The 27796-nt window shown below is 48.3% G+C and overlaps 1 protein-coding gene and 1 non-coding gene across 2 annotated transcripts in view; both read right to left on the reverse strand.

Moving 5' to 3' along the window:
- Window positions 1–656: 656 nt before the first annotated feature.
- Window positions 657–10129, reverse strand: GINS2 (GINS complex subunit 2). The gene is made up of 5 exons (XM_075939953.1): window positions 9953–10129; window positions 7757–7871; window positions 5306–5405; window positions 3268–3394; window positions 657–2563 (listed from the first exon to the last, which is right to left on the reverse strand). Exons 1-5 carry the CDS (start codon window positions 10040–10042, stop codon window positions 2438–2440), a joined length of 558 nt encoding a protein of 185 aa, XP_075796068.1. The 5' UTR covers window positions 10043–10129; the 3' UTR covers window positions 657–2437.
- A 6528-nt stretch (window positions 10130–16657) lies between these two features.
- The window catches only part of LOC106732983 (uncharacterized), a 52361-nt gene continuing 41222 nt past the window's right edge, over window positions 16658–27796 (reverse strand). The window contains exon 3 of the transcript XR_012906637.1: window positions 16658–18734. This is a non-coding gene — a transcript (uncharacterized LOC106732983). The remainder of the gene's footprint in view (window positions 18735–27796) is intronic.

The following is a 27796-nucleotide window of genomic DNA, read 5'->3' on the forward strand; positions in this document are numbered from 1 at the left end:
ACTGGGAGTGTTTATCTGTATGTACCCTGTGCAGAATTGCTAGAGCAGTAAGACCAGAGGATGGGAAAGAGGGGGGAGGGGGAGGAAGCCCAGGCTTGCTGGGGGCAGTTTAGATGCTGTGAAAGAAAAATTAAACCTGTTCTAAGTGTACTTGTTTGAATTAATTGTAATGTAATATATTATTTGTTGAATGTAGTAATTAGGTATTTATGAATATATTGCTGTAATTTCTGACAACATCCAAAAAATAAAATTGTCCTAAATCATGATAAAGAATTGTTTTTCCCTCCCACTAGTGGATGGAAAAGTTACACTGAGCCAGAGTGAAGGACAGTATGTGTAATGTAATATTATTATTTATCTATTGCTGACAATGCATCATGGCACTTAGCTAGCACCCATCCCATGTTGCAGCTTGCATTCCACACCTATATTAAGTTGGGGGTGAAACGTGAATAGCTTAAACGTAGTTCAGGGGATTTGTTATTTCAGGACTAACTCAGTCCAGAGTATCCTATTTCATACGTTACCTCATCAGTTACATAGGCCACTTCACTCACAACCACCTAACAATATCATACAAGTGAACCAGGGACTACACAGGAGACAGTGGAATAGCCAAAACAGTATGGGGCAGCTAAGACAGGAGTAGATGGTAGGAGATATTTAAATGACAGTTTAATCATTTGAGTGTAAGAGCAACAGGGAAACCTTCACCTACAGACATGGGGACGGTCATGATTAAATACAGCTAGCTGCCCAATGAGACTTGCTTTATATTAAGTGAAGGGCAGCCCCAGTACACATTTAGATAGACTGATTCCTTGCAGTGTTCACAGATACGATTGCTATAATCAAACCTAAAACACACAGCAAGACCAGTTTACAGACTCTGAGATAAGGACCCTAACTTCAGCTGTAATGGGCATGAGATGTTTTCACCTTACACCATCTTGATCTTCACACAGTTTGTACCACTGTATGTTAAAGGCAAAGACGTCGTATTCTGAAACAGGACTCTTTACTCCTTTTTATACATGATTTTTTTCCTTCAAACAAATGGTAACATTTCAAAAGACCAAATGCAGTATAAATGTAACAGTGACACCTCTTCCAAACACCAGAAATATTTCCTTCTGCTCCTCCAATTGGACCCATTTCTTACTTCCCCAAACAGCCAGCAACTAGCAGATTGGCCAGCCTCTTCCCTTTACTCCTGTCCACGCAGAGCTTAGCCCAATATGTGACATACTGTCAGATTACATTCAGAGCAGTGGGAGCTAAGCTGCAACATAATTTTTTGCTTTCAAGCTATCACCTACCCCACAGCAGCCAGGAACACGCACGGTGAATGCCACATTCTCTCTGTTGCAGAGATTATTGTTACGATGACATTCATATTCAGGAAAATCAACAAAGGGACTGTTTTTCTTTAGTGTACATGATAGAGAAATGCTGCTGGTAAGCCAGCCCTTGGCAGAGTTGCCTCCATACAGGATATCTTAGTAGCCTGCTAGAAGCATGTACCACCTCATTTGGTTCAGGTACTGTTCTCTTTAAAGCTGCATCTCCTACTGAAGGAGAAATACAGAGCTGCAAGTGCACAGGGACAGAACAGTACATTTTAGTAGTCTTGGGAAGCCAGCCACATGAACTCATCTATAAGCTAAGCTCAGAGATGAATATACTGTTGTAAGTAATGGTCCACTTGAAGAAACAAGCCTTAACATGCAGTAAAGCTGGGTTGAAATCCATATATCACACTGTACAGGGCTTGCCAAGCAACAGCGAGCCCTGCTCGCCAGCTGTGCGGTTTCACGTTGTTCTGCGCTCTTCTGCGCTCTGCCAGCTCTTCCGGGTTGTAATCTACTCGCCATGGGCGAGTAGATTATATTATTTGTTGAACCCAGACAATGTAGGCCAGGGAAGCCACAGGACTGCTGTGCATCCAAGTGTTTAAAACAGTTCCATTCTGTGATCTTCCTCAGCCAGGCTTTAGACAACCCAGGGGAAGAAGAGCAAGACATCAAGAGCATATTTATTGCTGCTACATTTAAGAGAAATAAAAACCCACCCAATAAGGCATCAAGGGGTTAACAAGAAAAACCTCTCAACAGCATCCTGCTGCTGCATCCCATTCATCCTGGAAAGACAGCTGCCCAGGGACTGGGCGAGTTCTGCCAGGTAGAATCACTGGTTTTGCCAAGGATGTTCAGTGTAGAACTAGAAACCGTTCATGATAGCTGCTGAGTAGGGAAAGATTATTAATATGCAGCCACAAGGCTGCTTTCTTTCCATTGCTTGCATACAAACGGAAGGAAACTGCAGTCTTGAGGCAAACACCACAGAGACTAAGTTAGATACAGCTGACAGAAGTACACGACCTGCATGGTTGCCCTATCCCAGGAGGGTTTTAGACTGTGTGTCAGAAGGTGTCTTAGAAATCCTGGGACTGGGCACTCTCACCCGGCTGAAGGTTAGTGCGTAGCTTGTACATGTGATCTAAGGCTTGAGTAAGAAAAGTCCCAGTGGTGTTGATCTCCATCAAGGTCAGATTATCCAGCTAAAAGACAAGGAGAGTGACATTACAGCAATATTTGAGGAAGCAGCAGTACAATCTCTGACGACAGCAAAATGAAGGCCTGTCTGTGCTACAAAATTATGTGACATAAATTACATCAACATAAAGCTACTGCAGTAATTAAGTAGATTTTTGTGCCCACGCTACTCTCCTTCTGTCGTCACCAGGAACACTTACAGCATGGATCACTGTGGAACGCTGAAAGCCCAGAGCTAGCCACTCTGGCCGAGAGCTGGGGCACTGAGCTGTCAGACAGCAGGAGCTGACAGCCAGAACAGTCAATGCAGAGTCTGCACACTGCACTGACCTAACTATATCAAGCTACGTCGTTACATGTTTTTCAGAGGTGGAATTTTTAGCTCAGTGTGTTAAGAGACTTACATTGGTCAGATAGCAATACGTAGCACGAACGCTTACAGACTTGAAAGAAGCACTGCAGCATTTGGAACAAAATTATACACAGAGAGCTGTGATCAGCTCAAAAGAGGAGCTTACAAACAAAAAACAAAACACACCCACATAGCTATAGTTCAACTGACCAAATCACAGAGGGGGAAAAAGCTGCAAATAGAACTTTCACTAGCTGTTCTAATCATTCACAAGCCAACTAATCACACAGTATCTTGAATATTCCCAGGCCAAAACTAGCAGAAGTATCAGCCCACTCCAGATTCCTCTTACTGTACCTTGGCATGGGCCTCCTGCTGTCTGACAAAGCTGTCTGCAGACAGACGTAGTTTAGCTAGCCGCGTATCCCAGGTATCCTTAACCAGTGTTCGAATTTCATCTGCTTTTGGGATGCTGTCTGAGGCACTGAAAGAGGAGGTATGTCAGAACAGGCTGTAAAGGACTAATATGAATAGTGTAGTTTCCTTTATACAAAGATGAGACTAAAATCCAAGCTTCTGCTGCTTTTTCAGCTGTGGTTTTCTGTAGCTGCTGAAAATTACAAGCAAGTTGAGGGGGGGGCGTGAAGGGGGGAGAGAGAGATTGTGTGTAACCATGCACATTAACTGATGAGTTAACTGCATACATGGGTACACTTTCACATTCCTAGTTTTCAGTAGGGATATTCAATTTAGATTAATTAACTACTCGAAGAGTCGATGGGATTTCCATCGACTATTTAATTCGTGTATAAGGGCGCCTCCACCTTTGAACTGCTGGGCTCTTGCTACAGTTCAAAGGGGGGAGCCCCATAGGGAGCAGGAGACCAGCAGGGGACTGGCCCTGTGCTCCCTGCGGGACTTCACCTTTTGAAATGTACAAGAGTCCCACTGGGGCTCTTGTACATTTCAAAAGCAGAATCACAGCAGAACCGGCAGGAGCGGACACTGCTTCATTCCCCGCTCACGTCGTTTTCTGCTGTGTCTCTACCTCCCCTACGCCCTGCGGAGATGGTGCTGCAGGGAACCAGCTTTTAAGCAGGCTCCCTCCAGCATCAGCTCCCTCCCTTGCTGCCTCTCTCTGATAGAGGTAGCAAGGGGAGGAAGCAACCAGTCGCATCACTAGTCGACTATCCGATAAGCTTCTGCTTATCGAAGTCGCCTAGTCACTTACATCTCTAGTTTTCAGTACAGACTTTCTGCTCTTTAATTGCCCAGTTTGGCCAGGTTATTAAGATTCCTGGTATTCCAGACAAAGTCACATAGTAAAACAGCAACTAAGTATCTCAATTGCTATTAGAGCCCAAGTTGAACCCAGTACTCTTCCCACTCGGTCATAGCACCTTCGCTAGAAAGGACCACATGTTGCATCATAACATCCTACTGGTTAGGTAATTCAAATACTTTCATGAGAACCTCAAGAGATCCTATCAATTTATCTGGACAGAAGTGTCATGGAGATTCTAGTTTAAGGAAAGGGTCTGCATACTAAGACATTGAACGCATCAGAAGAAACAGCTAGGGCTTCAAATGGCCAGTCCTACCAAGGCCTTTTCAAGTCAGAAGGGTATATGCTTAGAACTGTGGTTCTCAACCAATGGAACAAATACGCCTGCAGGTACACAGAGGTCTTCCAGGGGTACATCAACTCATTTATTTGCCTAGTTTTACAATAGCATAAAAAGTGCTACTGAAGTCTAGATACTATACATTGAAATGTAAACAAATATTATGTTCCAATTGATTCATATGGTAAAAATGAGAGAAAGTCTGCAATTTTTCAGTAATAGTGTGCTATGGCACTTTTGTATGTATGTCTGATTGGGTAAGCATATAGTTTTTAAGAGGGGTGAAACTTGGTGTTCAAGACAAATGAAACTCCTGAAAGGGGTACAATAGGCTGGAAAGACTGAAAGCCACTGGCTTAGAAGAAATTCCAACCAGCAAGCTAATTTTATTGTAATGAACTATCTTAGCAGACAGTTTAGAGTCTGAAAAGTCTGGAAGGATTAGGCTGCTGTGCTATGCACCTTCAGGGTCTCTACACCTAGTTACTACATTATATGCAGTGTTGAAGTTCAGTTACCACTCCACAGAACAAATTAAACCAAGTTAATAAACAAAAAGACTTCCATTAAGTAAGTGCCTTAGCAAAAGCTTGATGAGCTTTAGAATAAGAGTCCTGTAAACACTTTCCCAGAGGCCTCCAAGTTTAAATCCAATAAAATTCTAAAAGCTTTCCTAGGTCATGACTTACATTCCTGAGTATTTACCCACTTCATCCCACTGGTTAGGAAGAGAAGTACCTGGGACTTGTTATAACAAAAGACCCACTTACTAGTTTAACAGAAGCTTGGTTAGTTCCATGTAGTAAGGATTTGGCATTGGAGTGAAAGTGTCCTCTTTGCGCTCCTTATCCCGAATTTCCTCCAGCTTTTCTGAAACACAATTGAAAAGACTCATACTTTGCCAGAAGCTTCAACTCTCTAGTCAATTCTTCCCTGCAGAAATTACACCACTCGACCAACCTTGTACTATGAACTGCCTGTTTAGTAGCTTCAGAAAGGTAGTCGAGTCAGTCTGTAACTGGAAAAAACTTAAAAAAAAACAAGGAATAGTCTCCACATTAGATTGGCAAAACTTAAAAAACAACGGATAGTCTTGCAGCGCAATTGCTCAGTCCCAGCTCACACCAGCTCCGGTAGCCACCCACACTGCAGCTCTGCAGAGTGGTACACCTTGTCGACTACACCAGAGGTGGGGAATCTTTTTTTGTGGGAGGGGAAGAGGGGGGCTGCTGACTGACAGAAAACAAATCAGTCAGGGGCCGCACACAAATGAGAAGCAAAAAACCAAAACCCAACCCTCCCTGCCATGGCCCTCAACTGAGAAGAAAGGCACACCCCACACATTTCCCTTGTACACCAAAGCTTGGGGGGAGGGGCAGCCTAATAGATTTTGTGAGCTCCAGCATCACAGTGTGGGACTGGAGTGCCAGTGCAGTCTCCCCAATGCTGGGGGGTAGCCCTGAGCTTCAGGGCTAGATCCAGGCAGGGTCTTGGTGGAGGGGATGAGTGAGGGGGCTAGGGGTGTAGGATCTTGGTGGAAGGGTGTGGGGGGCTGAGGTCTTGGTGGAGGGGTCTCAGCAGGGTGATGAGTGAGGAGGCTGGGGGTGCAGGATAGGGATGTAAGTGACTAGTCCATTATCTGATAACTGAAAGCTCCCTACTTTCAGGGCCTCCCTTATCTGTCCTACATCCCAAGGGTGCCAGGTCCATGTTGGTTGAGGGCGGGGCTTGAACCCTTGACCTCTGGCTCCGGAGGCAGGCTCATCATAGCCAGCACCAGCTGCCCCATCAGGAAGCCCACATAAGGGACGCCCTGATGATAGGGAGGTGGGGTGCAGCCGGCCCCCAGGCCTGAGATTCCTTACCCCTGGACTACATGATTAGCCAAATAACTGCTCCTTAACATCCTTATATAAAACACTTTGCATTTTTATAGAACATGACCTCAAGTCTCTTTACAAAGAAATCTCACCACTGAGGTAGGCAAGAATGATTCTCATTTTACAGGTGGACAAATAAAGCCAAAACAGTGGCTAGCTGAAGATCACATAGAAACCAGTGGTAGATCTGGGATGCAGTATTTTAAACCAATGTTATGTATCAGAGGGTATTCTAACTACACAGATTAAAATTACAATGGTGACATACTAAGATCATGCTAGTTTGGTGTAGGGATATGATAGTGTACGTATGTACACGGTCAGGGGCGGCCTGTCCATATAGGCGAACTAGGCGGTCGCCTAGGGCGCCAAGTTAAATGGGGCGCCAAATGGTGGCACAATATCATTGAGGGGTTTGGAGGTGGGGGCGCCAATTGTATGGTTCGCCTAAGGCGCCAGTTGCTGGCAGCTAGTCTAGGGCCGCCCCTGTACACAGTTAACCAATGAGCATGGTTACATGCAGCATCTCCCTCTGTATTAGAGCCTGCATGTATTGGCTTACATGAACCCTCCTTTCCCCCTCCCCCATCTGCGCTGCTGCCTCTGAGACTCCCCACGCATAACAGCTCCTGCCTGCCCCCCTGCACTGCTGCCTCTGGGACCCGGTGCTCACGGGGAGCCTGTGTAAAAGCGGGTGGCTCCATGTGAGCACTGGCTCAGAGGCAGCAGCATGGGGGGAAAAGAGGACGGCTTGTATGTCACCATGAAGATTAATTGATGCATTCAGGCTTATTGGTTAACCATTTAAAGGTGTACACTATCACATCCCTAGTTTGGAATACTGTCATAGCAGTGTCAGTCCCAGAGTATTAGTGACTCAAGGTGGGTGAGGTAATTTTTTTTTTTTTTTAACTGAGTCAACTTTTGTTGGTGAAGGAGACAAGACCTGAAGAATACCTTCACACAGGGCTCGCCGAACTGCGGCAGCGCGCTGTCCGGTGATCTGCGCATGCACAGATCGCCGGAACCCGGCTCTTCCGGGTTACAATCTACTCGCCACGAGCGAGTAGATTGTATAATTTGTCAAGCCCTGCCTCCACGTAAGCCCGAAAGTTTGTCTCTTAGATCAACAGAAGTGAGTCCAACAAGAGACATTACCACACCCACTTTGTCTCTCTAAAATCATACTAGGTCTTGAAAAATCTCAGGAGCACTGCATTAGGAAACAGTTTCCTCCTACCATTTCTGCAATTTGCTCTAGGGAAAAGTGCAAAGGCTCAATTCTTGTATTTCAGTAATCCCCACTAGCTCTGCAGCCTGGCTAATGTGTGTTCTCCTTACCAGCGTCCATCCATTCAGGCGGTATTAGCCGACACTTCTGTCTCTGTTTTAGGTTAATAGCCAACCAAAGAGGCACTTCCACAGGCAGTCCAGGATTAAAGGGACCCAAATCTCCCTGTAAAATTAAATTAAGTATGAAAATAAGGAAAGTAGAATTAACAGGGCATACAAAATTGTGACACTGCTTTGAAAATCTAGTTTCTTTCATCAGCCTCACATGCATCAGAAGGGTCAACAGTTTCCAGTAGATTTAGGGAGGCCATGCCATGCCAACTGAAATGACCCCTCCTCTTAGTCCCAGATCCAAGCACAGTTCTCTTTTCCCTATAACTACTTACATTTCTATGGCATTTTCTATCCTAAGTACTTTTCATATATATATATATATGAAACCTTTTTTCCCAGCACTAAGGGTCATGGTCACAGTAGACCACAAGCTAAATATGAGTCAACAGTGAGACACTCTTTACAAAAAAATCAAACAGGATTATGGGATGCATTAATAGGAGTGTTGTGAGCAAGACATGAGAAGTCATTCTTTCACTCTTCTCTGCACTGATTAGGCCTCAGTTGGGAGTACTGCGTCCAGTTCTGGGCACCACATTTCAAGAAAGATGTGGAGAAATTGGAGAAAGTCCAGAGAAGAGCAACAAAAATGGTCTAGAAAGGTCTAGAAAACATGACCTATGAGGGAAGACTGAAAGAATAGGGCTTAAACAGAAGACCGAGGGGGAACATGATAGCGGTTTCCAAGTATCTAAAAGGGTGTTACAAGGAGAATGGAGAAAAATTGTTCTCCTTGGACTCTGATGATAGGACAAGAAGCAATGGACTTAAATTAAAACCAGGGAGGTTAGGTTGGACATTAGGAAAAACTTCCTAACTGTCAGGGTGGTTAAACACTGGAATACATTACCTAGGGAGGTTGTGGAATCTCCATCACTGGAGATATTTAAGGGCAGGTTGGACAGACACCTATCAGGGATGATCTAGACCTGGACTACTCAACATGCGGCCCAGGGGCTGTTTGTGGCCTGCAGTACAGTTTGGGTTTACATGGGCCTTAACACATGGCCCAGTGGTGGGATCCTTTGATCATGGCCTCAACTGGGAACACGCTGCACAACAGCAAGTCAATATAATGGTTGTCTGTTGAGCTGCGTTTTAGTAATTAAATTCTGGACTGTCATTGCTCATTAAGGCTATGTCTAACCTGCACGGCATCCATACTGCCCACCCACTCTTGTGCAAGAAGATTTACAGTACAGCATCGGAAGCCAGGGCTCCTTGCGCACAAGTGTAAGAGGACAGCGTGGACGTGTGGCAGGGGTTTCTTGCGCAAGAAAGACCTATGCCTAAAATGGCCATCAGAGCTTTCTTGCGCAAGAGAGCGTCCACACTGCCATGGATGCTCTGGGCAAAAGCACATGGTGGTGTGGATATGTTCTTGTGCAAGATGTTCTTTCTTGCGCAAGAACCCACCAGTGTAGCCTAAAAGTGCTCTCATATAAGTGGAAATCAGGTAAATATTACATATTATTAATACCAGCAGAATGGACTTAAACGGGGCCTGACTGTTGTCTAGTCTTGCCTTAAATCTTTTGTACTCATGCCCATCAGCGTGAAAGAAGCTATGTGCACATATATGCAACCACACTGGAGTTGCAGCTCTTGGCATATGCTGCGAATATCACTGTGGCCCCCCAGGGCTTGCAAAGTTGAGTAGCCCTGATGTAGACGGTGCTTGGTCCTGCGGCAGAGGACTGGACCTGATGGTCTCCCGAGGTCCCTTCCAGCGTGAGCGTGTTGGGATTCGGAAATGCCTGTGGAGGGAACAGGGGCGGCATCTTGACAGCAAGGCAAGCGGGGCCGGTGATTCTGGACTCCCCTGATGCTGCACGGGGGAGCCGGGCGGGGCGTTGCCATGGTAACATTCACCACGGGGCGCGAGGGGCGGGGTCACCGCTACAGGCGCCCAGACTCCACGGTGAGAGGCGGCAGGAAGCCCCGGGCTATTACAGCGTCTGGCTCTTCCCCGCAAGGCAGCAGCCCCCCTGGGGAGCCCGACGAAAGGCCCCGCCCCCCCGGCACCCGAACCCCCCCCCCCCGCGCGCCGTTCCCGCCCCTCAGCCTCGAGCCCCGCCCCTATTCCGCCCCCCCCCCCCGCCGGGCCCTACGGTCAGCGCGGCCCCGCACCCCGATGAGGTAGATCCGGTCCAGGCTGAAGTTGGGGATGACGGTCACCAGCTCCTTCTCGGCCAGGAACTCGGCCTCGGCGGGATCCATGGCCCTGAGGCGGCCCCGCCGCCAGAACCGGAACCGGAAGTCTCCAGCGCGCGCCAGGCGACAAAAAAGTCCGATTGGCTGGGAGGGAAATAAATCCCGCCCCCGGCGGCCCGTTTCTTAGCAGCGCGAGGCGAAGCAAGGCGGGCCGCGCTTTCCCGTACTCAGCTAGGGGGGAGGGGCTTTTACCGTAGGAGGCGTTGATTGGCTTACGCACAGTCATGGTCTCTCTCTCTCTGTGATTGGTTTAGTCAGACACGCAGTGCGACGTGACTGGCTGAGCCGGGAAGGGTGGGAATGACTTCCAGCCAATCAGAACGCTCTTCAGAAGAAGGGCCCCTGGCGGGAGACTGTTTCCCGCCAATCAGCGCTGCTGTCGGCGGGCCCGGCTGAGCCTGCGCTGCCGTGTGTCATAGACTCCGCGCGCTCCTTCCCGCGGGGGATTCGCCTCCTAGCCTGGAGCCGTGGGGACGCAGCAGCTCCCGCTCCCCCTCAGACCCACTGGGATGGAGCAGCCCATGTACCCCCCCAGCCTCACTGGGCTGGAGCAGCCCATGTGCCCCCCCCCCAGCCTCACTGGGATGGAGCAGCCCATGTGCCCCCCCCAGCCTCACTGAGATGGAGCAGCCCATGTGCCCCCCCCAGCCTCACTGAGATGGAGCAGCCCATGTGCCCCCCCAGCCTCACTGAGATGGAGCAGCCCATGTGCCCCCCCCCAGCCTCACTGGGATGGAGCAGCCCATGTGCCCCCCCCCCAGCCTCACTGGGATGGAGCAGCCCATGCGCCCCCCCCCCCAGCCTCACTGAGATGGAGCAGCCCATGCGCCCCTCCCCCCCAGCCTCACTGGGATGGAGCAGCCCATGTGCCCCCCCCCCAGCCTCACTGGGATGGAGCAGCCCATGTGCCCCCCCCAGCCTCACTGAGATGGAGCAGCCCATGTGCCCCCCCCCAGTCTCACTGGAATGGAGCAGCCCATGCGCCCCCCCCCAGCCTCACTGAGATGGAGCAGCCCATGTGCCCCCCCCAGCCTCACTGCGATGGAGCAGCCCATGTACCCCCCCCAGTCTCACTGGAATGGAGCAGCCCATGTACCCTCCCCCCCAGCCTCACTGGGATGGAGCAGCAGCTGGGCGCCCCTCCCCCTCCAAGCCCCATGGATACACTGACCATACGTCCCGTTTTTTCCGGGACTGTCCCAGATTGAAATGCCCTGTCCCAGTGCCCCATCAAATAGTGAAATGTCCCGGAAAGCCCCGCGGGACATTGCACTACTTGATGGAGACACCGGTGCAGCAGCCTTCTCCCACTCCCCACAGCAGGGTGCCAGGGAGGGGCCGGCTTCTGGTGGCATGTGGCCCCTCCTCTCCCTCCCCACTCTCCCCCGCGGGACCACCTCTGCTGAGGAAGGTCCTGGTCCCGTGGCACTGCCTCCTCCTCCTCCAGGCCGTGTTGGAGCCCCAGCAGGAGCCGCATGGAGTCTGGCTGGGGCACTGCAGTGTGAGGCACGCTCGGTCTCGGCAGGTGCCGGGACTGGAGCAGGGGCCGCCCCTGGTGCTATTTTTAGTACTGCAGTCTGGGTCCCTGCAGGTGGCCCCAGCTCCCGCTGGAGTCAAGTGGCAGCCACACAAGGTGCGTTCCAGCCAGGGCAGCTTCACCGGAACATGCCTTGTGCGGCTACCGCTTGACTCCAGAGAGAGCCGGGCAGCCTGCGGGGATGGCACCGTGGCACTAAAAATAGCACCATGGGTGGTCTCCACTCCAGTCCCGCATCTATGGTTGCGGGGGCTTCAGGAGCCGGACTACAAGCTCCAGCCTCGCAAACTGCTTTCTGGAAGGCAGAAGGTGAAGAGGGTGAGGAGAACGGGCTTGTGCTGAGGGGAGAGCAGGGAGCCTAGTCAGGAGAAGAAAGGGGAAATCACCAAGGGGCAGGATGGATGAGAGATAAATGCCAGGGGACAAGAGGAGACAATGAGGTAAAGGGCATGAGGGGAGGGAAGGTGTCTGGGGGGGGTGGTAGTGGGGAGGGGACAGGGTGATGCTGGGAGAGGAAAGGGGAGGAACAATGGAGGCAAGAGGGAGGAAGAGGAGAGGGGAGGAGTGGACACCCAGATAAGAGGCTTTGAAAGGAGGGGTGGGCATGAGGAAGGCTGGGGATGGAGCAAGTCATGTGTGAGGGCACAGAGGAACATGAGAGGAACTGGGGCAGAAGGTGGTGAGGGGGTGGGCACCAGGGAGAAAGAAGGCAAGGAGGGCAGGGGCAGTGAGGGAAGGGGGAGGCACTAGGAAGGTGCAGGTGCCACAGGATTGTGGGGGTGAAGCAGAAGGGTAGTCATGTGGAGGGGAGGGATGGGCACCAGAGGGCAGAAGAGAGAGGCAGGGCAGGTGGGTAGAGGGAGGTGTTAGGAGAGGGGATGGGGAGGGGTAGCTAGAGATGATCAGAGTGGGGCTTGTGATGGACCGGGCTGAGTCTGGGCACAGCTGAGGGTGTCTGCTCAGGGCGAATTGCTCAAATTTGGGGCTCTCTATAGCCCCCAGACTGGAGACCTTCCCAAATAGGCCACAAACCAGCCCCACAGAGCGCTTCAGCTGCCTGCCTGGCCAGCCTGAAGCCTCATGAGCAAAACCCCTCCGACACCCCAGCAATATCCGTGCCCCAGGTGGCCTTGGGCCTCATATACAGGTGAGGGGTTTTAGAGCCCAATCTCACCTTCCCTGAACAAGTTCTGTCCAGTTCCAAAAAACCAGCCACAGATCCCAGGTCAATTTACACTCTGGATCTTAGCCACAAACCACAAATCTAAAGGTTTATTACTACAAGAAAGAAAAGCATGAGAGTAAGGTTGTTAAAGTATCATACATTACATGCATCGAATCACCCAGTTCTCGATGCAGGCTTGCAGCAGAGATGTTATAACTACTGGCTTAAAAGTCTTTGGTGAACATCCTACGTCAGGATGGGTCCACAGTTCTTTCCGGCTCCTCGATCCCTGGCACTCTTGCCTCTGGGATGAAGAGCTGAGCTGAGCACCAAGATGGAGTTGGCCACGTGGCATATTTATACCAGTTTCTTCTTGGCTGCAGCAGGTCACCTGGCCCGTGGCCTATCCCTGTGTTCCCTGCTGGTAGCCCTTAGGTATCAGTCACTATTCTTGAGGTGTGAACTTGGCCTATAGAGGACTATTGTTCCATGGAGACTTGCTCATTAGCATGTCCATAGGCTGAGCATTCTTCATCTAATGCTCAGCCACAGAGAAGTTTCCAATATTGACACAGAGTACATATTTATAACGTCACACCCAGACATTATACAGGTATATGAAGAGCATATATAGAATCAGAAGAAAGTAAGTTTGACACCTCACATGGCCCCCTTTGTACCAACTTTTGGGGCAAACACTCCCCCCCCAGGGGTTCAGCAGTGATCTGGCTGCACCCCTTAACATTCAGTAACGTGACAGGGCTGGAGGAGGAGTGGACACAGGGGGAAGAGAAGTGCTGGTGCAGGGGAGGGGGGCAGGAGCTAGGACAGCAGAGGAGGGTGAGGGGTGGGGAGCAGATGGACGAGGGGAGGGGAGGAGACATGGCAGCAGAGGGAGAGGTTTATAAGATATTTATTAATAACTTGGGTGCCACAGTGGCACACATCCGAACAAGTGCACATGCACTCAATGCTGGTGCACAAGACAAAATGTACTCCGCTCATAGGAGGAAAATCTTAGAAGGAACACTTCCCCCAGCCTCTCCCCCCGAGTTAATACAATGCAAATTGGGTTAATGCAATTGCAGGATAGTTACATGGGGGATCCTGTGGGGACCAAACTCATCCCTATTGGTAAGAGGACGGTGGGAGGAGTTCTTAGAGGGATCACGTAACACCTTTTTCTTCTGGTCATGTGTCCATCTTGACCCCGGGAGTACTACCTCCAGGGGCGTGGCTAACATGTCCCTAATTCTGGTTCAGAAAATATGGTCACCATACCTGGGGTGAAGGAGCAGCCCTGCAACCCCCGTGTCCCTCAGCCCCACTGGACAGAGCAGCCCCCAGCCCTATTACTTCCTGCTCCCCCCTCTCCAGCCTCCAGGGGAAGGGAGCCGCCTGCATCCCAGGTGTTTTAAGTTCGGGCCCAGTCTCCATGTTCCCAGCCAAAAGACCCCAGAGCCTTCTCTCTTTTGCAGCCCATCCCGTGGATGCATTCACAGGAGTGCTGTGAGCAAGATATGAGAAGTCATTATTCTGCTCTTCTCTGTGCTGATTAGGCCTCACTTGGAGTATTGTGTCCAGTTCTGGGCACTGCCTTTCAAGAAAGATGTGGAGAAATTGGAGAGGGTCCAGAGAAGGTCAACAAAAATGATTAAAGGCCTAGAGAACATGAGCTATGCGGGAAGACTGAAAGAACTGGGTTTGTTTAGTTTAGAAAAGAGCAGACTGAGAGGGGACATGATAGCGGTTTTCATGTATCTAAAAGGGCATTACAAGGAGGAGAGAAAAATTGTTCTTTTTGGCCTCTGAGGATAGGACAAGAAGCAATGGGCTTAACTTGCAGCAAGGGAGATTTAGGTTGGACATTAGGAAAAATTTCCTAACTGTCTGGGTGGTTAAACACTGGAATAAATTGCCTAGGGAGGTTGTGGAATCTCCATCACTGGAGATAAATTTAAGAGTACATTGGACAGGCACCAGTCAGGGATGATCTAGAGATGGTGCTTGATCCTGCCGTGAGGGCAGGGGACTAGACTTGATGACCTCTCGAGGTCCCTTCCAATTCTAGTATCCTATGACTCTATGGCCTGCACTCAGCTCTCATCTCTTCCAGTCAGTATCACCTTTGCTGCTGAGCTGTGTTGGGCCTTGGCACATCTGAGCAAGGTCTGAGAATTCACCCATAAGTCTGAGACCTTGCCCACCCTGGGGTTTTTAGTCACTGGGCAGCGTACACTGCTGCAGCCCAGTTAGGCTAAAGCTTTGCACAAGTTTGGCTACTCTGCAGGTAATCGCCTCGCTGTAGGTGCCAAAAGCACTGAGAGCAGGAGGATCTGAGTTCCAGATCCTCTGCTGCCTTTTACCTATTGACAGTTCTTAATATGGCTCCTATTTAGGGTTGCCAGGTGTCCGGTTTTCTACTGCACAGTCCGGTATTTGCACCCTCTGTCCGGTAGAAAAATTCAGAAAATACCGGATGTGCGCAATGTCCAGTATTTTCTGAATTTCCAGCTGGGAGCCGGATGGAAGCCTGGCGGGGGCGGGGGAGCGACTGGGAGGTGGGGCCACGATTGGCGCTGGGAGCCCTGTGGTCACGTGAAAAATAAGGGCGGGGTGGGGCGGGGCAGGGCCGGGACTCCCAGCCACTCCCCCCGTCCAGCTTCTGCACACAACCAGAGGCTCCCAGAGCCAATCGTGGCCCCACCTCCCAGCTGGGAGCCTCTGGTTGCGAGCAGAAGCCGGGCGGGGGGAGAGGCACCCAGCCCCTCCCCCCGCCCCCACCCGACTTCTACTAGCAACTAGAGGGAGTGCCTGCCGGGGGCGCAGCCCGTTGGACTCCAGCTGTGGGCAGTGGCTGCACCTCTCCCACCAGTTCTGCTTCCTGCCCCCCTTCCTCTGGCCCCCCCTCCTCCTGTCCAGCCCCCCTGGTCCCCAATCCCCCCAGCTCTGCTTCCCGCCCCCCCTTCCTCCTGGCCAGCCCCGCGGCCCCCGACAATCCCCCACCAGCCCCACCTCCCGCCCTCCTTCCTTCCGGCCAGCCCCACCACTCTTCCAGCTGGTCCCTCCTCCCCACCCACAATCAAGTGTGTCCGGTATTTTGGTGGGGTCTACCTGGTAACCCTACTCCTATTACCATAGGTATCTCAGCCACTCAGCCTGTGATCTGTTCCACCAGTTTGGTTTGGGCATTTGACTCGTCACTCGGTATTTAACTGCAGGTTTATGGAATTGTTGCTTTCTGTTTTCCCATCACAGTGCGTGACAATGATACGTCTTGGACAGAGAACGTACCTTGATTCATTAATATTAATAAGTTAGCACCTAGAGGCCACGGCCTTATTGTACTTGTATAACAGAGACAATCCCAAGGGTGAGGAGCTGTATGCTGTAGTGAACGATCACAGCTAACTGATGGATACAATAGACAAGCAGGCTGAGCACAAGGAAATGGAGAGATGGCATTAATCAACAGGGAAAACAACAGAGCCAGCAAACCAGCTGCCTAATCATTGTTGAGTATGTCATGAGCATCCCAGCAAAGAAGTGTTTTAAGAAGGGATTTTTCAACTATTCCTCACCTTTGATCTTGATTCTTCTCCCCTTCACTTATTAATTAAAAAGAAAAATCACCTCCAAACATCCAGTAATCAGGATGGCTACGTCTACACTACGAGTTTTCTCGGCAAAAAATATGCTAAAATTTGCATGAGTCGCGATCTCATTTGCGTATTTTCTGCCTATCGTTTTTTGCCTAGAGTTTTTTTGCGCAAAAACAAGCAGTGTGGACGTTTTCTTTTTGCGCAAAAAAAACCCTTTTCCCTCCAGATCGGTAAACCTCCTTTTTGGGGGCATAAGGATCTGGCAGGAAATGGGGGTTTTGCGCAAAAAGAAAATTTCCACACTGCTTGTTTTTGTGCAAAAACCCCTAGGCAGAAAATATGCAAATGAGATCATGACTCATGCAAATTAGTCTCTCATTAGCATATTTTTGCCAAGGAAACTCGTAGTGTAGACGTAGCTGATATGTTTAAGAAAGGAGGATAAAGGGGTAATCACTAGCAGCATGGATTTACTAAGAACGAATCATTCCACACCAGCCTGATTTCCTCCTTTGACATGATTTGGTAGATAGGAGGAATACGGTGGGCATAGTATACCTGGAACTTCAGCAAGGCTTTTGACACAGTTCGACCTGACATTCTGATACGTAAGCTGGAAAAATATGGGGCTCAAAAGAGCTACTATTGAGAGGATACATAATTAGTTAAACAATGGCAAAGAAAGCCAACAAGGAGTCCTGTGGCACCTTAAAGATGAACTGATTTATTCGGGCATAAATCAATGCCTCCTGCAAAGTGGGTCTTTGCCCACGAAAGCTTATGCCCAAATCTGTTCGTCTTTATGGCGCCACAGTCCTGCTCATTATTTCTGCAGGTGCAGACTAACACGGCGACCCCTTTGATCAGGGGTGTCCAAACTTTTTTCAAAGAGGGCCAGATTTTATGAAGTGAACATGCGTGAGGGCCGACCATTTTGCCTGACATTCTTTGAACCATTAAAATTAAACGCAAATTAACTATTTTATGCAAAGTTTATTGCAAACGGCATACTTTTCATTTCGTCACATGGATGACAAATCTAAACAGGTGTTAAATAACTCTGCCTTTCATATCTGAAGGCCAGATGAAAAAAAAATCCAGGAAGCTGAAATATATGTCAGGAACATTGTAAAGTACATTACATATTATTGGTAATAAAGGTTGTCTGTCAACTTTTAAGTTCAAAAAATATGAACAGGAACATAACACCAAGTATACATGTTGTGTCCAAATATATTTATAACTGATTTAGACCAACTGACATTAACTGGGATTTTACAATGTATTCATCTCAATACATATGGATTCGTTGGGGGCCATAAAAGATAGATATTGCCAAATTACCTGTGGGGCCGTATTAAACTGGAACATAGGCCGCAATTGGCCTGCGGGCTGGACTTTGGACATGCCTGCCTTTGATACTTGCAAACAAAGAGAAATGATTAATGGAATGATGTTGGATTGAAGGGAGGTCTCAGGTGGGTTTCCACAGGGATTTGTTCTAGTTCCACTGTTGTTTAACATTTTTATTAATGACCCGGATATGGGAACAGTGAGCTTGCTGGCCAAGTTTGTAAATAACACAAACCTAGGAGTGGCTGCCAGGACTTAGCAGAATGAAGCTCAAATTCAGAGGGATCTTGATAAATTAGAAAATTAGGCTATACACAACAAAATGAAATTCAGCAAAGACAAATGCCTGCGTGTTGGAACTTAGATTACAGCTCCTCTGTCTGAGCTCCCCACTCCGCAGTGGGGCTCGGGGTGGGGGTCAGGTTTTGGTCGGCCATCCTGGGGTCATGTTGTAATTTTTATTGTCAGAAAGAGGTCACGGTTCAATGAGGTTTGAGAACCCCGCTCATCGCAGATTTAGATTAAATCTTAAGAAAAACATCCTAACTGTAAGAACAGTAGGACAATGGAGCAGACGGCCTAGGGAAGTTGTGGAAGCGTTTGGAGGTTTTCAAAAGGAGGCTGGGAGCCATCTGTCTTGGATGGTTTAAACTGGGGTGGGGAACCTAATGCTTGGGGGCCAGACGTGTTCCCTGCTTGCCTGAATCTAGCCCCTGAGGCTTGGGGATCCCTGCTAGCGCTCCAGCCCCCCACCATCCTGCTGCAGGTCTGGAGCACACAAAATCTACTTACCCCGGCCCCCCTAAGCTGTGGTGTGTGAGGGGAATGTGGGGAATGTCTCAGACAGGGGCCACATCAGGGAGGGTTAGGGGTTTTTTTTCTTGCTTCTCACTTGTGTGCAGCCCCCGACTGATTCTTCTGTGGGTCAGTGGCCCCTGGCCCCAAACTGGTTCCACACCCCTGGTTCAGACCCAACAAATGCTGCATCTCGGCAGGGGGTCAGACTAGATGATCCTTGTGGACTCTTTTAACCCTATGAGCCTAAGAGAAAAACAACAAATCAAACTGTCAAGACACATTGAGGATGTTAACGTCCAAAGTTATGCAGGGGAAAGAAAAAAAAATCAAAAGCTTTTATCCCGGAGTGATTTAGAGCACTGTCAGCCAGGCTGTTAGGTTGTCAGGTCGTCATGGAAACAGAAAGCCTTCAAACAATATTAGCAGTGACAGGTCTATTTAATGGTGTGTTCTTGTGATCCTGTTCAAAACATCACCTATTTCTCTGTCTTGCCTCCAGCGTGTCCCAGCAACAGCAGAAACCTTGATGCAATGGGATAAATAAAAGGACCCAGTGTAAGATATTCTGTGTTTCCCCTCAAAAAGTCTTTCCCGGGGAGTCACTTTTCCTCTTCGTACCCATCATCAGCCGCTCCGCTAATCTCCCCCTCCCCTAAACCAGGATCTGTAGCACGGAGCGCAGAGCTGCTCTACAATGCATGAATAAAAATGAAAAATGATGGCACCATAGTCGCAAGGATGATAATAATCCCATTTTGTGGCTGTCACTCAAAGGCCTTGTTACGTCTGGATCCGATTTCCCTTCCCTCGGCACTCACCCCCTTCCCTTAAAAAAAACCCAACAAATCGAAGCGCCATCTTGCTCATAGCAGCTGCCAATAGTTCCTATTGAATGATTTTTATTGATGGATATTTTATGACTCCCTAAGGGCTTTTTTTTTTTTTAAATTAAGTGAGTTGTGTGTGTGTGAATAGTGCTAGACAGGCAGCTCCAGAGGCCTCTGTTTCTCAGTGGAAGAGGAACAGCATCAGTAGTGGCGCTGGCAGGGCAAGCTGCCCCGGCTTACTGCCCCGGGCAAGGAATCTCACCTCTGAAAGCAGAATGACTTAGCCTCCATCACACACACAATCTACTGTTGGCCTCTTTGCTGTTCCTGCCAATAAGGAGGGACCAATGCACTTGGAGCCAGCAACATCACCAACATCACCAACCCCAAGCCTTCAAAAAATTAATGAGTCAGGCTCCAAAAACATGAGATTAGTTTTAAAATCATGGGATTTTTAACACTCATACATTCTGGGTCTTTTTTAGCTACTTCTTGATTTCTGAGCCATTAGACATCACACTTCTCAGCTCTCCTCCACAGCAAACAGGGTTAGAAACTTACTATTTGTTCTAAAGGGAGTTCTTTTGTAGAGATTCTCGTGGATCTACCAAGTTCTAGCGGCTGAGGCTTTAAGAAAAACACCAGTTCTCATGAGAAATGGCAACACCAGAATCAGACCCAAGTCTGGTTTTGGAAACAGTTCACTGTTTTTTTCTCCATCTCGCTAGGTATTTCTAGCGCAACAGTCATGATTTCAGCCCCGACCTTGGCAAAACTCAGCGATGTTGCCTGAGTTTGCTTTTGTCATTTTGAGTCGGTTTGAACCCCCACAACACTCTGGTGCATACCCTCAGAAATCAAATGCAGAAGACTCATGCAAACCTTAGCAATGGTAATCGCTGGATTTCATGCAGTTCTGATCTTCACAGGTTTAAAGAACACGCAACTGTAATGCTGGAACAAACTTGAAACAGTGAAAAGAGTAACTCACTAAGAAATGTGCTAGGTAAAGTCTGCTCTGGGTTCTGTTAGCTCTAAATTCACTCGGATGCAGAAAACCTTCAAAATAGATTATGTAGGGCTCAGAGTGCTCCCAGCTTCTAATCATGTAATGTTCACCAGTGCAAGTCCTGATTTAAACAAGTGTAGTGCATTTACATTGCGAGGTTGCACCGGTGCAAATTAAAGACACCCTTAGTGGAGATTTTTTTTCTGCGGTTCCATCCCCTCAATAGTCACAGCAATTTCTGCTGCTCTGTCAAGTGAGTGTGTCTGCACTGCACCCCTGGATCAAAAAAAGCTACAGAATTTGAGCTACACAAATTGCATAGCTTATTTCGAGTCAATTCAAAATAGTTTATTTTGAAATTTGGCGCTGTCTACACAGCACTTATTTCGAAATAACCCGCTATTCTAAAACGTCCCTTACTCCTTGTGAAATGAGGTTTACAGGGACGTCAGAAATATTTTTGAAATAACAGGCGCTCTCAAAAGATGTGGAATAGCTATTTTGGGCTATCTCTGGTATCCCGAAATACTGTAGTGCTGCAGTGTAGACATAGCCCCATGGGAAAGTTATACAGGCCGGTGCTGATCACAATAGCAGGAAGAAACAGGAGGACATAGACAAGGGTAAAACCCCCAACTTTACATCTGAAATGCTCAGCAGCCCGGACTTAGGTGAAACTCAGATTCCAAACTCCATAACTCAGCTCAGTCTTGATTTTAAACACAAGAGATAGACATAAGTTGTAGAATCTGGCTTTGCTTTCAAACACCTTTCAGGGGGTGGCTTTCAGGGGGGTTCCAAATTTCAGTAGATTAATTTAGTCCATTTGAAATATCAGGACATTTTTGCAAAATGCAGATCAAAAGTCAGATCTCAAAAGGCCCAACTTTTGTGCCTTTTGCTCTAGGGCTGCCAAATGGTTTCGACAAAAATACTGGACACACTTGACATTACAACACAATCTACATTACAGCTTATTTAGAAAATACTGGACATTTATATTTTCTCAATTTGTTTCACAAACAGAAAGCTCAAATACTGGACTGTCTGGTTCAAAACCGTACACCTGGCAACCCTATTGCTCTCCCACTGAAATCACTGCAGGCCCAATTCTGCAGTTCAGCTTCTGTGGATCACAAATAACACCAATTAAGCCAATGACCTTCTGATGGTGCAAAGCCACTGTGAGAAGAGAGTGAAGCCCTGAAGTCACAATATTTTCTTCTTAGCCATTGAGAGGAAGTGCGCAGTCAATTTCATTCAATATATTTACTCTGCCACTTACCTATCAGTGATTTTAAGAGCATCTCGCTAATCACAGTGAAACTTTTATTTTCAGAGTTTGCAGCAAGAAAAAGAATACAATTCCACTCCAAAGCCAATTTCCTGCATGTCTCAGGGGAGCAATAATCTAAACCCTATTGGAATGCATTACGGTGGTGCCAGGCAGTCTATAAATGGCTCTGACATGGTGTGAATACACTTTTGTGTCTTTTGCCATCTGCTGCTGTCATTAAAAAATTAAATTTCCATCTGTTTTCACACTCTCCCCTCACTTTTCCTGTAGGGTTCTGATTAATTCTGTTTCTTGGTAGCAAGGCCCCCATGTCTCATCATGGGATGCGGAGGATCTTTATGTGTAATGCTAGGGTCAGGGTGCAAAGACCCAGTCTGTGATTATGTCTAAGATGTTAATGTTCATAGGATGAGCTCTGTCATGCCGCTTACTTAGTTTCCCTTTTCAGTGCCATTTGGAATCAGTTCATTTTACTCTTCATATTAAAAACAAACAGAATGCCACCAATATCCTCCTCACAGCACGTAGTAGTGGGATACTCTCAAAAATTGCTCAGAGCCCACGTCTGAATGTTTGTTATTGTATGTTGCGCAAGCAGGATTTGCTTTTTGTTTGCTCCTGCTGCTGCAACACTGGGATCACAGGTAAAAACCTGAATGTGAAACTGGCTAGACCCTGGTCGTCAAAACTGACCAGCTTAGCTTCCTTCGGCTCGAACCAGGAGGCATAAAAAGTGAACCAGGACGGCAGAAGACCCACGACTCTGGAATCCGATTTCTTGGTGGGTCAAATAGGGCACAAATGCAGGGCAAAAAAGCTCATTTCTTTTTGCAGGTCTTTGGTTAAGAGTGTGTTGAGCGGCATGGGTGTGGAGGGGTTCTGGCCTCAGTGATCATATGTGGAATTTATATTTGCCGGGGAAGAGAGCTGAGACTTTTGTGTTAGACTGACGGCTCATGTTTCCTAAATAAACGGTAAAGGAAATGGGGTCAGATTTGCAGAAGTGTGCAACACTTGACTTAACTCTGCTGCCGCTGAAGTCAATAAGAGCTTTACCATGGAATACAGCGGAAGCAAAGTTTGATCAACACTATTGAAAATCCCTCAGGTTTTTTATGATTATTATTTTAGATTTTAGAGCCAATGGTATTATTAGACAGATGATAAGGAGTTTTAACTCATTTTTATATGGAGTGAGCCTGCAGTTGCCTTATTGTGAGTTCTTTGTGTTCTAGTCTTTAGAATTGTTGCTTGGTCATCCTCCCCCCACATCAGGTTGTCACAACCACTCATTTCTTCTTAAACTTTGATTCTTAGTGATTCTGGGTCGGGGCCATCTTTTTGGTATATGTTTGTACAGTACCTAGTGCTGGAGGCTCAGGCTTGTAGGCATGACCACAGTACAGATCAATAACAACATATATTCATATAATAACAAAATTGTACAGCGCCTAGTACTTGCCCATGACTGGGGTTCCTAGATGCTATAACGGGGCTACTCAACTTTGGAAGCTCCGGGGACCACAGTGATACTCACGGCATGTGCCGAGGGCTGCAACTTGAGTATGGTTGCATATACATGCATATATATATATGCAAATAGCTTCTTTCACACTGAGGGTATGAATACAAAGATTAAGGCAAGACTACACAACATGCAGGACCCATGTAAGTCAGTTCCGCTGATCTTAATAAAATGCAATATTTACCTGATTTCCACCCATATGACAGCACTTGTAATGAGCAATGACAGTCCATGAATTCAACTACTAAAACACATATCAGCAGAAGACCATTATATTGACTACTTTTTTGTTTTGGCTCCCACCCAGAGGTCATGAGTTGAGCCGCTCATAAACCCAAACTGCACCGCTGGCCGCAAACAAACAGACTGCGGGCCGCATGCGGACCACGGGCCATATGTTGAGTAGCTTTGTGCTATAATAATAAATAAAATGTTTTAAAAAGCTCTTTTCAATAAGACAACCAAGCAGAAATAGCATATAACCCTGCCTTAGTGAGGGAATAAACTGAGGACTCCCTGGAGAAGTGGAGTGGTTACAACATCTTTGGCAGAGTTGAGTGCCATTCCTGTCTAATGATTAAGAACACACCAGACACCTGTTCCGTTAGCGACAGCTGCCCGTTTAGAACAAGAACCACTCATGTATATATTTCTCCCCACAAGAAGGAGCAATCAGATCTACAGAGATCCAACTATACAAGAAACAAATAATTAGTCAAGAGTTAGAGGCAAGCATCAGAGGGGGGATATGATAGAGGTCTATAAAATCATGACTGGTGTGGAAAAAGTGAATAAGGAAAAGTAATTTCCTTATTCCCACAATATAAGAACAAGGGGTCACCGAATGAAATTAATAGGCAGCAGATTTAAAACAAACAAAAGGACATTTTTCTTCACTCAGCGCTCGGTCAACTTGTGGAACTCCTTGCCAGAGGATGTGGTGAAGGCTAAGACTTTAACAGGGTTAAAAAAAAGCTGGATAGATTCATGGAGGTTAGGTCCATCAATGGCTATTAGCCAGGATGGGTAGGAACGGTGTCACTAGCCTCTGTTTCTCAGGAGGTGGGTGACAGGAGAGGGATCATGTGAGGATTACCTGTTGTGTTCCATCCCTCTGGGACATCTGGTATTGACCACGTTCTTATATTCTTAAGAGAAGCAAGCCACAGACTTTACTTTAAAAACGTATAGTGGGGTAGTGGTCTGAGAGCCAGGAATGTCTCTATTCGAATGTCTCTCTGCTTTCTTCTTAGCCAGTCACTTAACTTCTCTTCCTCTGTTTACCCAGCTGTGAAATGGGGTAAAGAGTTACACCTTGTTGAAACTGGTATTAGTTGGTGTTTATACACTGTTACCTGGTTCCAAAAATTATTAATCCCTAGCTAAGGTGCTTACATAGCCTGCGTTGTAATCAAGACTAGATACGTCCCCATCTATCCTGGGTTTATTCTCACCACACCCCCTATAAGGCACGGCAGTGCCGAGGCAGAAAGAGACTAAGTCACCCAGATGGTATGTGACTGACCAAGCAGAGAACTGAATCCTGGCCTTCCAACCCACGAGCTTCCTGTTCCGATCACAGCATCCCCCTTCCCTCCTCTCCTCTTTTAGAGCAGCACCTACATGGTGCCTGGCTCTGAATAGACACTAAGCAAGAGCAGCCTCTGCTCCAGAAAGATATCACATGAAAACCCAGGAGGTTTATTATAAAGTGGCTGTAAACCCACATGGAGACTGTTAGGTGCAGGAAAATAATAATATGGGGAAGCTCAGGGCTCTTAGCAGCATCCATTTTGTGTAGGTTTTTGACGATAAGCACAATTGTGGGGTAGAAGCCTGAAATTCAGGGTATCCATGGATTCATGCATGACAGCCGACAGGTCAAAGAAAACAAGGATAAACTCTGTATCAACACTGGAGTCTATTTTCTGCCTTTCTCCCTCCTGCTCTTTACACACGTGGAGGAAAACAGGGTCTTAGTACCTTGAGAATGTGTAAGTGACTGCAGCTTCTTCCCTAGTAAAGGCTCAGTGACCCTAGGGAACAACACAATGCTCACAACCACAATGGGCACGAAATCACATGGGGAATGAACAACAGGAGTCGTCAGATATTTAAGACGCAATGTTCTAGTTCCCATGCAAGCATCCCTGATGATACAAAGTAGGAGAAGAGAGACGCACTGTGTTTTGATCAGAATGCACAGCATCTTGCATTTCTAGAGGAACTTGGAGCTCAAAGCCATTACACCTTCTACAGTAGAGATCGGGGAATCACTTCGCCCCTTGCTGCAATGCACCCACTGCTGGGGTGGAACACGGGTGCGGCTTAACAGTGCAGCAAAACACCACCACCGAGTTTGGACAGGCAGTGAAATGGAACTATGCATCTCATTTGAACTGCAGGGGGGGTTTAGAATGACAGACTGGCAATACGGAAGCGGGGTTACCGCCCCTGCCGCCAAACGGGCCCAGTGATTAGCTTTGTGTCTCTGAAAAGACAGCGCCTCCGGCAGCAAGGCATCGCCCGAGATGAGCCCAGGGCACTGGTTCATCACTAATTCAACGGAAAGAGTGTCCTCTGCTGAGTTGTCCACATTGCATCCCATGGCTCCTCTTGGATTCCTGACTCAGCGGCCCTGCTCCGCTTGCAAGAGCCGAGAAGCACACCAAGCAAGGAGCAAAGCTGCTGAGCCACTCACCGCTTCTGCTGATCCAGACTGAGAACGTCAGCCAATTTAGGGGGGGTGCGCCTGTGAAGGTCCGGCAGCAGGGTTGTTTCCTCCAGCCTTGGGCCAAGACTCAATATTAAGCTTGGCAGTAGCAGGTTCTTAAGAAGGTAGCAGAGGGAAAGCCAGCCCAGGCCTTTCCTTTCTCCCCTCATTGCACCCCAGCTCTCGCCTGGCCGTTGCTATGGGCACTAAAAGCTTGGAACGAAAACGGGGGAGGAAAGGTGACTGGAAATCAGAGGAAGACATGTGCACAGTGGCTGACAGCAAACGGCAGTGCAGCCTCGGGGACTCTGAGTCAGGTTCATTCTGAGAGTGGCCGTCAAACAGAGACCGGATCAGCTGTGCAGCCAGAGCACCCTTTTTATTTACTCGGGTGCTTCTCACCGGTGCATTGTTTCCGCTGCAGCGGCTGCAGAACCTCCCTGCATGGAAGACTTTACCAGACCACGTGTGGCTTTTTCGGCAGAAAAGAACCTGGGCATTACGGTGGATGAGAAGCTGGATAGGAGTCAACAGGGCGTGCCAAGAAGGCTAACAGCATATTAGGCTGCATTAGCAGGAGCATTGCTAGCAGACCGAGAGAAGTGATTATTCCCCTTTATTCAGCATTCACATCTGGAGTATTGCGTCCAGTTCTGAGGGCCCCATTACAGAAAGGATGTGGACGCATTGGAGACAGTCCAACAGGGGGCAACCACAATGATTAGGGGGCTGGAACACATGACCTACGAGGAGAGGCTGAGGGATTTGGGCTTATTTAGTCTGCAGGAGAGAAGAGTGAGGGGGGATTTGAGAGCAGCCTTCAACTTCCTGAAGGGAGGTTCCAAAGAGGATGGAGAGAGGCTGTTCTCAGGGGTGACAGATGGCAGAATGAGGAGCAATGGGCTCAAGTTGCAGTGGGGGAGTGGGGTCTCGGTTGGAGATTAGGAGAAACTATTTCCCTAGGCGGGTGGGGAAGCACTGGGACGGGTTCCCTAGGGAGGGGGTGGAATCTCCACCCCTAGAGGTGTTTAAGTCCCAGCACAACAAAGTCCTGGCTGGGGTGATTGAGTTGGGATTGGTTCTGCTTTGGGCAGGGGGCTGGATTCGATGACTCCTGAGATCTCTCCAGCTCTAGGAGTCTATGATTCTATGACTCCCTGTGGCGAACCCGGTGGCCAGTCACCCCAGTGGCCCTGGAACTCCGATTAGCCACAAATGCTGACAGCAAATGGGGTTACAATTGCACTCAGCGTGGCGAGTTGAGCCAGGCTGGCTTCCTGGCAGACTGTAGGGTCCTTCGGGGTTCTGCTACCTATGGGTAACACACAAAGGAGAGTTTTCAGGAGGGTCTGGAAGACGTTCCCCTACACTCGCCTTGAAGATAACACAGTGTTTTTTCCTGAATCAGATGTGGACCCCGTCAGCTACGCTCAGCTCCTTGGCCTCTTCCTCCTCCTCATCCCAGCCCCTGTCCTCCCGGACAAGACCCTGCATATACCTGTTGTTTGAACACCGCAGTTGAGTTCTGACAACTGGCCATGCAGGCAACATTGACGCTTGTACATTCTCCCATCCTCGAAGGGGCCTCATCTCTGCTACCGTAGCACAGTTGTTTCAGCCTCTATGAAATTTACATAATGCCTCCCACAATCCTTTGCGTGCGTGCTTTAACTCTTCCCTTCGGTGGGTCCCCAGCCCAGTTAAGACCTTATTTTTCCCCTGGCTGAGGTGACAACTACACTCCAGTGATAAGCTCCAAGACAGATAGGTCGGGGAAGGTGGGAGCTTCCATCTCCCTAAGCCTATTGGGGAGCTCCTTCCCTTACCTAATGACTTGGCGTGCTCCATGGTGCCTGCATATGAGTAGTGATGGGCACAGCTGCTGTGCTCACTCAGCTTGTAGAACCTGGTACAGCGCTGATCTTTTCCTGCTG

This window comes from Pelodiscus sinensis, chromosome 12, assembly GCF_049634645.1.
Source record: "Pelodiscus sinensis isolate JC-2024 chromosome 12, ASM4963464v1, whole genome shotgun sequence".
NCBI lineage: Eukaryota > Metazoa > Chordata > Testudines > Trionychidae > Pelodiscus > Pelodiscus sinensis.

Coding starts and splice junctions, on each gene's coding strand:
- GINS2 (XM_075939953.1), bottom strand. CDS start 10,042: ATGGATCCCGCCGAGGCCGAGTTCCTGGCCGAGAAGGAGCTGGTGACC. Junction 5,406..7,756: donor GCCTGAATGGATGGACGCTG/GTAAGGAGAACA, acceptor ATTGTGTTTCAG/AAAAGCTGGAGGAAATTCGG. Junction 3,395..5,305: donor ACCAAGCTTCTGTTAAACTA/GTAAGTGGGTCT, acceptor CTCCTCTTTCAG/TGCCTCAGACAGCATCCCAA.